This window comes from Trypanosoma theileri (assembly GCF_002087225.1).
Source record: "Trypanosoma theileri isolate Edinburgh chromosome Unknown TM35_Tth_14_V1, whole genome shotgun sequence".
In the NCBI taxonomy this organism is placed as follows: Eukaryota; Euglenozoa; class Kinetoplastea; order Trypanosomatida; family Trypanosomatidae; genus Trypanosoma; species Trypanosoma theileri.
The window spans coordinates 77,639-86,782 of record NW_021639856.1 but is presented as its reverse complement, the minus strand read 5'-3'; the positions used below and the strand labels follow the sequence as shown (position 1 = coordinate 86,782).

The window sequence follows — 9,144 nt, the reverse complement described above, 5'->3', positions numbered from 1 at the left end:
CTGATACTTGGATCACAGATATAATAGCCTACGCTAAACGAATACTTAAAGGTGAGGATATTCCTCCTCCCTCCCATAGATCAAAAATCACGGGATCCCGGGACCCCACCAAAGATAATCCGGAACTTACTAGAGAAGAAGAAACAGCCTTAGCACGTTTTCGCACAGGTGCTTCGCATCGCTATGGCTGGTTGCTGCGAAAGATAAAAACCCATATTCCCTCTGGTTGTCGATGGTGTAATCCCCAACAAGTCAGTACGTCGACACCCGTCATTCCACCTAGCCAAAAACGACCGCGCTATGCACTAAACAAAGCAACAGACCCCGCCACCTGCACTGAATGCGGGGCACAATGCTCATGCAGGAACGCCGCAGCACAACACACGGTCAACAAACACATGGGTTAAAGAGAGCCGATGCGCTCTGGAAGGTCAAATTCCCCCATGAGCCACCTCCGCCGGAAATCCCGCCAGAACCCCCGCCACCCCCACAACCCCCACCTCCGGACACAACGTTGCCCCGTCCAAATTCGCCCAAAGCAAAACTCCATCCGTTTGCGCGCAGTATGTGTAAACGAACATTTCCGCTCCAAAACGGATTAGCGCGCCACCTTAGATACATGCACAATGTCACATGCCCTGTCCCAGAGAGAAAACGCCCGCGAGCCGAGGAACCGATTCCAGAGGAATCAGCATTTCCCTGTGACAAATGTGATATGATCGCGCGCTCAAAAACAGCCCTCAAATCCCATATTGGAGCAAAACACCCTGAGAACCCCACAAAGGACGCACCTCGCCCTCAGCTCATCCCGCAGCCTGCTCCACCGCGCCGCGAATAGTGTTCACGCGATTTCGGCCACATTGGAGCCCTCGCATGCCGCAAAAAGTTCAAGCATCCTCCCGGAACCCCAATTTTGCCAGCAACAACACAAGCAACCTTTCCCCGAAATAAGAAACGCCAGCGAGATACGCCGCCACCGCCGGGGCGTGAGGACAGAGAAAAAGTCCAATGCGGAGTCTGCCAGAAGTTCCACGCCCACCTAGACTTCCCCCCGGGGCCCAGCCCCGTCGGAAGTGCTGCGAGGGGCGTTTCCGCTTCTTCCGGGGCTCCCGCGAGATTCTTCGCGTCCGAAGTTCCTCGCGGCGCTGCCCCCTTCCGCTGGCATGGCGCGCCCGGGCCCCGTTCCTGGAAAGGACGTGGCGCCCCTCCTGCCGCTTTTTGTCCGGGTTTCTTACGGCTTTAAAACAAAAACAAAAAAAAAAAAAAAAAAGGAATAGAAGGAAATGTTATCAGAAAAGAAGCCCAGTGAAAGCAATAACCGCGTCCCCCCTCCCTCGCGGGAACCCCGTTTCTTTCCGCACCTTTTTTTTTCCATTTATAACAAAAGCGCCGAAAAAGAAAAACTACAAAAAAAAAAAAAAAACCCTGGTTTTGTATCCCGTGCGCCGTTGTCCCTCCCCCTTGTCCTTTTGGCACCCCCGCCCCGCGCCATTTTCAAAGCAACGTTCGCATATACATATATGAATAAATATATGTTGATATCCGCCTGTGTGTGTGTGTTTTTTTTTTTTTTTTTTTTTGATTTTTTTTGCTATCTCCAGCTTCACCCGGGAATTTCTCTACCGCTTTGTTTTGGTGGCCGTGCTTCGCGTGCCCTTTATATTCTCATCGTTCGGTGTTGCCGCCGGTTTTTTCTCTATTGTAGCGCAACTTGGGACGAATCCCCTCGGAACTTTTTTTTGGAGGTTTGGCATACGTTTTGGTTCATTCATCTTCCGCTTGGCCTCTTGGTCGCTGCGCACATACTCGTCCCGCCGCCTGCGTTCCTCAATCTCGCGTCGCCGGTTTTGATCTGCAGGTATAAGAAATCCCGGTCTGACAGACTCGTCGTTGCCGGTTGAAGCGGCGCCGCTAAAGAGTGGCGCGAGCACACTCTCAACGTTAGATTTCTTCTTGTTGTGACCTTTGGCCTCGGCGTCCCAAATGCGTAGCGGTAGTGGCCGATTCACTGGGACGCGGAAATGGCAGTTGCGGGCTCCAGCGGCGTTCCGCGCGGCATACTTTTCATACCGTTCATTGCGCATTTCACCCTGGACTTGCGAATGCGGCTCGTGCGAAAGCGCATCGTGTGTAGCCTTGCGCGGCTTCGAGATGATGAACTGCGGTGGTATCTCGGTCATCTGCCCTGCGCCCTCGGCAATATGTGTGGCATAAGCTGCCTCTCTTTCACTGCTATTGCTCTCCATGCTTCTTCTTAATGTTGTCATTATTGTCAGTAATAATAATATTGTTATTCGTGCCGCTTTCTTTTCGACAGTCTGCGACCCTTTTAACTTCACTCGCGTTCCCTCGCGTCTTTTCCTTTTTTTTTTTTTCTACTGAATCCCTTGGATACCGCCCACACTTATCCCTTTAATTTAGTGCACTAAACTATTTTCCGAGTCTACCTTTTTTAGCAGACGCGTGATGGAAAGAAAAGATGATAAACAACGAGAAAAGGGAAAGAAGTTCCCACCACAAACACCCGGAAAAATAATAATAATAATAATAATAATAATAATAATAATAATAATAATAATAATAATAATAATAATAATAATAATTACCAAAGACCTAACAATTGTCTGGTCAAGAAAAGAATAATTACACCACCACACACGCAGAGACACAGACATGCAAACACAAACTCATCATGAGAAACACCTGCTTCTCTATATTTCCATTTGACAATACGATTCAAAAAGAAAAAAAAAAAAAAAAACAGATAAATCACACACGCGTGGATATATACAGGAGGGAAACAAGAGGAAGAAAATAAATAATGCTACTGTCTAAGGCTGTATATTTTTTATTCTCATAATAAAACTTCGTATTTATTTTCTTCTTCTTCTAACTATACCATTCATGATCTTTGTAGCAATTTCGACACATCTTTACTCCCTTGTCAAGGTCCACCGTGCAGTTTTCGCACATCGCAGATCGACAACGAGAACATAGTTCCCGCGAAAATATGCCAATTCTCTTGTGACAATGATTGCACACTTTTGAATCATTTTTTGTTTGGGGTGAACTCACTGGTAGCGGAGCACGTGGTACATTGATATTCTTCAGTAAATTTCGCATCTCTACAACGTCTTTTCTGCGCAAAACACAGGAATCCTTCAAAAATTTATCAAAATAATATTCCCACGCATCATGAAAAACCACCCGCTTTGCTACTTGTTCAGATTCCTCTCCAAGGTCTAGGGAGTAGCGGTCCTTATCATATCGCAAGTAGAATGATTCCCAGAAAACGATACGTTTGCTACTACAACTTGGAGAAATTCTCTGAATACCACATCCTTTTTCTTTTGAAATATATTCCCATGCTGTGACAGAATCATATGAGTCGTTCACAAAATATAGTGGAGATTCACCAGCTCGTTCTCGCCGTGCGGCACAGCAGATATCCGTCCATACAGACGCAGTGTTAAGGCGCACACCCTCAAACATCCGCTCTCTCTCCCCATTGCAAAGAAAAGTGCCATACAGACAAGCGTATACCGTCTCAGCAAGGTACTCCAATAATTTTGGGGTGAATTCAAAATACCTTGGAAACTGGCGTACCACTTGAAATACCACATCCATCCAGAGCAAAAAAATAGGTGAAGGCTGCAATTTTCCTGATGATGATGATGATGATGATGAATGGACATCCGTATCGGATGCGGAGACGCCATTATCAGAGACGTAGCTTGTATCGCCATACACTTGATGTCCACAACGTTCTGCAAACTTATGTCCAAAGGAGCAAAATTCCTTCTCCACAAGGACACAAAAACCCACAATAGTTCGATAAAAAGGATCTAAAAGTAACATCGCAGTAGCAACACACTGCGGAGTTCGATCCCAGCCGTCTGTACAATGTACAAGATATGATTCCCCACGGTCAAGACCTCCAGCAATTTCAGAAGAGCACATTAGAATGCGTTGAACATGACGTAACCATTTTGTATCATTTAGTTGAGAGAGAAAGTCATCTCTGGGTTGTTTTCCATTAAATTGTTGAATAAGAGACTTTAGTTTTGAAAAGGATTGCATGACACCGTGAATATTTTCAATACCATGAAATTTTACTTCACAGAAACTATACGATGGACCGCTTTCAAAACCTCCTCCTAATTTTTGATTCGCCCAAGCCGCTGCCTGTGGGCGACAATCTGCTACAACAAGTGTCCGTTGTCGCCGCGGCATCGGAACCACATTCTGCTGTGTTACACCAGTCATCCGCAGTTCTCCTTCTTCTGAATTGGTCTCAAAAAGGGAGGGCGGTGGAACCATCTTATTCCTGCTGTTACCGTTACCTCCACCACTGCCTATTTCAGAGGGACCAACCGCCAATGGTTCCCGTCTAGGCTCTGCGTTGTGTGCGTGGTAGCCGTTGTTCGTGAACATGTGACATAATTCACTATCTTGCCGCAACTTCGGTGATTTCAAAAGGGGCTGAGAAGTGCGGGCAAGCACAGCGCCAGTTGCGAGATGCACAAACGAAATCGCAGGGAAACGTGCCCGTGAGCGAGCTGACATGGCGTCCTCAATTAGATTGTCACTCGCCGCATTCGGGGCCACTACGCGGAAGGGGTATGTTGGGGATTTACCGTAACTGTTCAATGGCTGGTTTGCACATGTGAGTCGAAACCACGGTCGAAGATCTCGTCGTGGACCAACGCGTGACATATCTTCAATACTCGGTACATCACTACCAGGAGAGAGACACAACTGCCGCTCCAGTTCACGGTCCGGATCATACAAATTCCATCCAAATTCAACAGCTTCCAAAGGTTCCGTCCCAGTAATCATGTTTACCCCACTATAATCATACTTACCTTCCCACTCATTACTGTTATGTTGATCTTGCTTTTGTTCTTTATAATTATTCTCACTATCCTTAACCTCGCATCGTTTGCTGTATCGTTCTCTATAAATCGCAAATGCTGGCATTGATTTTATATGCGTCACAGAAAAAAGAGGGCGTAGATCCGATACTGTCCTTGCTACCCGCTCTCCTTGCAATACCACCTCCACCTCCCATAGGTATTTTGTACATATCTTTAGAGTGTGAATAGATGTTTGAACGTTATTTTCCGTGAGTGACGGCGGTGCATCACTAGGGTACGGAGTTGTATCAACTTCTGAGAGCTGCTGACCACGCCCACGCTGAAACACCGCCCGGTACACTGGGGTCATTGACCCACGCGGAACACTCCAGGTCCCAATGGATAAAAGTGGAAGGAAGAAATTAAGGCCACTGCTGCCTTTGTTAGTGACTGGTTGTATTACAACGCGGTAGTTCGTAATACTAAGTGCGCAGCGCACTGGAAGACCTTCTTCATCTGCGTGTTGTGGAAGTGCGGCGGCCTCGCCATCATTGGCGGAGTCACGTATGTGAACATACTCTATTTCACCATCAATAGATCCAATTGGAGTATCTCTCCACATGGTTATGAACCGTTTGTGTACGTGTTTGTCGTTTTCTTTATTATCTTTCCTTATCACTTTTTTTTTTTTCTTTCTGTGTTAGCGTGCAATTTATGTATCTTTAATTCCCTTCCACTACTGAGGAGGGTAACGCAGTGACTACTGGGAAAGCAACCGGTTGACGCCAAATAATAATAAAAAAAAAAAAGAGGAAAGGGGGAGAATGCAACATACACAAGAAAAAATGATATAAAAGGAACAAAATGAACAACAACAAAAAAGAAAAAAACTGAGGAAAAAGGAATACAAATGAGGGAGGAAACAGAAAAACATCAGAAAAAAAAAGGGAGAGAAACTCAAGTCAAGAAACAGCAATAACACCCTCACATACGATGGGATCAACGAAAAGATTTCGTTTAATTTTTTTTTTTTGTTTCCCTTCTCTACTACTGCGCGTAACACGATACATTAACAAAAAAAAATCAACAAGAACAACAATAAATGAGTGAATGACAAATATATATATATATATATATATATATACTCAATACAGAAAAACAAAAAAAGGGACAGACAACTTTGTCTTCGCCTTTCCTCAAAGTATGTCTATATACTTACTTGCAGGCAGAGCGACTCCCCAAGAATCAGGGTCACCAGCAACAATAATGTTGTTGCGCGGATCATAATTGCCATCATCGTTATTGTCGTTGTCAACATTATCACCATTACCTTCGTCTGGTTGACTCTCCTCCTCCTCTTCCTCTTCCCCCTCCTCCTCATCATCATCACGATTGTTGCTGTTCTTTTCAAGAGAGTCAGTACAAACGCGCACTTTGATAGCATCTGTCGTCACCAAACTCTTCACTCCACCTGCAGGGAATCCATTACCGCTACCACTGATCCCGTGACGTTGCAATGGTAGATTAGATGGCGACGATCTAGAGGCTGAACTGGTACAAGACTTCCGCGACGCACGAGACTCCAATGCAACCTGTCGCTGAGCAGATATCACTGAACCTGGATCAGTACCACCGAAATCGCCTTCACTAGAAGCAGCAGCAACACCAGCAGCGGATACAGCAGAAGATGTTTCTTTATTTGTCAATATTAGTGGAAGTGGGGTAATGTGATCAGAAGGCTGTACCAATTGTGTTGTTGCCCCTACCCCATGCCGCAGAAGCAAATCTGCGATACGGGTCTTTGTTGTTTCAGTAAAGAGTGTCCCTCTCCCTCTTGCATCTGCAATGGATGCCGTTGCTCCGGCTTCGGCATCACCACTGCTATCCACCACTGTGATCGCAACTGAATCAACAAAAGCTTTTATGGGTACCCCAGTGATGAGTGAGAATGTACGATCTACCCGTGCTCGCGAGCGTGGTGTTAGTGGCGGTGTACAGATAACATCTGCTTCTATTGTATTACCACCAAAACATTTGGTCATAACGGCATTTTTCAGCTCTGCGGGGGTTCGAGCACTAAATGCATCAATAACATCTACACCTGCATCTTTGGCTATCATTTGTGCCACATCCTCGAAAATGATTAGATACTTCACCGGTGGCAAAATCTTCTGTTCTACATCCAGTAGCAAAAATCCCGTCTCCTCAGTGTCACTAGAGAGTCGTAGCGTCTTAACATCTCCCTCGTTAAGACGTGGACTGAACTGTTTTGAAAGTTCATTGCTTTGGTAACGTCGTTCTAGCAGTTTTAGTGCATACTGCGTGAGACGCGGAAGTTTACATATACCGCCACAGTTTGCAAGTACTACTAACGAGAGGTGCGCCCATGCCACGTGCAGTTCAGTACTATGTTCCCCGTCCGAGACGAAATTCTGCAGTTGTGCCACAACAGTGAGAGCAAACGAGAGTGCGGTGGTACCTTGAGACTGCAGTATGGCCGTTACCAGTCGTCCAACTTCAATAACACATAGTGGTGTCACTGGCTCTTTGCTGCCAACAAGTGACAATACCCAACTCTTCGCAGCGACAATATCCTGTTCGTCTGTGACAAGTTGCCATGGTACCTCATCTGACACATTTACATCGTCATCATCTTCCTCAACATCACTATAGTTGTCATGAGCCTTATTATTACTATTACTATGATTATTATTATTATTATTATTATTATTATTATTATTATTATTATTATTATTATTATGGCTGCAGATTGCGACACGCGGTGGATTGCCGACTATGAGCTCAACCAACACCCGTGCTGCATAAACCTGCGTCTTGTCATGAGCAGCGAGGAACGGCGTGATGGTGCTGACAACTTGCATATCACCACGGTCTGTAGTGGGAACCGTACGCACATACGCGGCGACGGCGAGAAATGCCCGCAATGCCCGCACCGCCGTTTTCGCCGACGCCTCCCGCACACGTGCGAGAAGACCTACAAGAAGAAGATGTAATTGCGGTGCATTTCGCCACTTGTAAGTGGCCCGCATAAGTGCCAGCAGCAACAGCAGGCGCGGTCTCTCCAACTCCGCACTGTGAAGACTACAAACCACATCAAACACAACATGCGGGCGAGTACCGGTCATACACACTTCATCAACACAGACTGTGAGAGCACGAATGATGCCGGTGAGCACCGCCACCTCATCACTATGGTTAACACTGAGACTGCAGAGATGTTGACATACAACAAATCCTAGTTGCTGCGGCCGCCCTTCCATCGCGTGGGCAATGGAGTGAAACATAACAGACGCAGGTGCCGGTGATGTCCATCCATTACGAGCTGTAATAAATTCCTCAGTAAGTTTCAAAAACTGCTGCACACCAGCAACAGAGAGACAACCAACCAGTGCGCCAATTCCCCATGAAGAGACGCTGATGAACGCCATGCTACGCTCTTTCATAGCGGTAGGCATCGTTACAGTTTCGAATGGACCGCTCTTCATCTGACGCAGAAGTAGCAATACGTCCTCAACCTCCTGCAACTTTAGCGAAGTCTCACTCCACCCGCGTAAAGCCTCAAAAAGATTAAGGAGAAAAGGTGTTAAAAGATGATTGACATAGTTTGTCAAGGCACTTTTTAGACAAAAGGCGATATTTCCTACGGCGACTATGGCAGCATAACGACATTGTAAAGCACCTACAGCAGCGACGGGATCATTCTTGTTAATTTTCTGCATAGACATCTTCTCTAATGGAGGAAGCAAGCGATCTTTGCTGTCACTGATGAGTCGACAAGATTGCTCCCCACCGGCACAGTTTGCAAGTTTGTAGCATAAAACAGTCATCACACTCGCCGCCCCGATACGGTACTCATCTGTCGCAGTGTGCGACAACAATGTGGCACAAATCTCTATAGAGTGTGGCACAAACCCACTCACATCATCAGCACGGGCGATAAGCTCGCGCAGCATCTCTACACTAACCATTACTCTCTGCACCTTCTTTTGCTTAAGGTAAATAACCAGAAGCTTGGATATTTTTCGACACACACGTGGGACACGCTCTGGGTTGCTCACGACGTAACTCTGCAGTTTCCCCAAGGCATCTCGCACAGGCCCATCGTGCGGGTCATCTGGGTATACAGCGAGTACAAAATTCTTGAAGCGCAATCCCTTTTGTGGCGCACATGTGTTACCCATCTCTCTCTCTTTTTCTTTTTTTTCCCCCTTTATTTCTTTCTCTTTCTCTAGGTATGTATATATATATATATATTATATGGTATAAT

The 9,144-nt window shown here is 46.1% G+C and overlaps 3 protein-coding genes across 3 annotated transcripts; all 3 read right to left on the bottom strand.

Moving 5' to 3' along the window:
- Positions 1–1,619: 1,619 nt before the first annotated feature.
- On the bottom strand, positions 1,620–2,246 carry TM35_000141380 (uncharacterized protein; the record flags this gene model as incomplete). The annotated part of the gene is made up of 1 exon (XM_029025583.1): positions 1,620–2,246. The coding sequence occupies one exon, from the start codon at positions 2,244–2,246 to the stop codon at positions 1,620–1,622; it is 627 nt and encodes a 208-aa protein (XP_028882993.1).
- Positions 2,247–2,889: 643 nt separating this feature from the next.
- On the bottom strand, positions 2,890–5,478 carry TM35_000141370 (putative zinc-binding phosphatase; the record flags this gene model as incomplete). The annotated part of the gene is made up of 1 exon (XM_029025582.1): positions 2,890–5,478. The coding sequence occupies one exon, from the start codon at positions 5,476–5,478 to the stop codon at positions 2,890–2,892; it is 2,589 nt and encodes an 862-aa protein (XP_028882992.1).
- A 574-nt stretch (positions 5,479–6,052) lies between these two features.
- On the bottom strand, positions 6,053–9,058 carry TM35_000141360 (uncharacterized protein; the record flags this gene model as incomplete). Its single annotated transcript, XM_029025581.1, has 1 exon — positions 6,053–9,058. The coding sequence occupies one exon, from the start codon at positions 9,056–9,058 to the stop codon at positions 6,053–6,055; it is 3,006 nt and encodes a 1,001-aa protein (XP_028882991.1).
- Between the last annotated feature and the right edge of the window lie 86 nt (positions 9,059–9,144).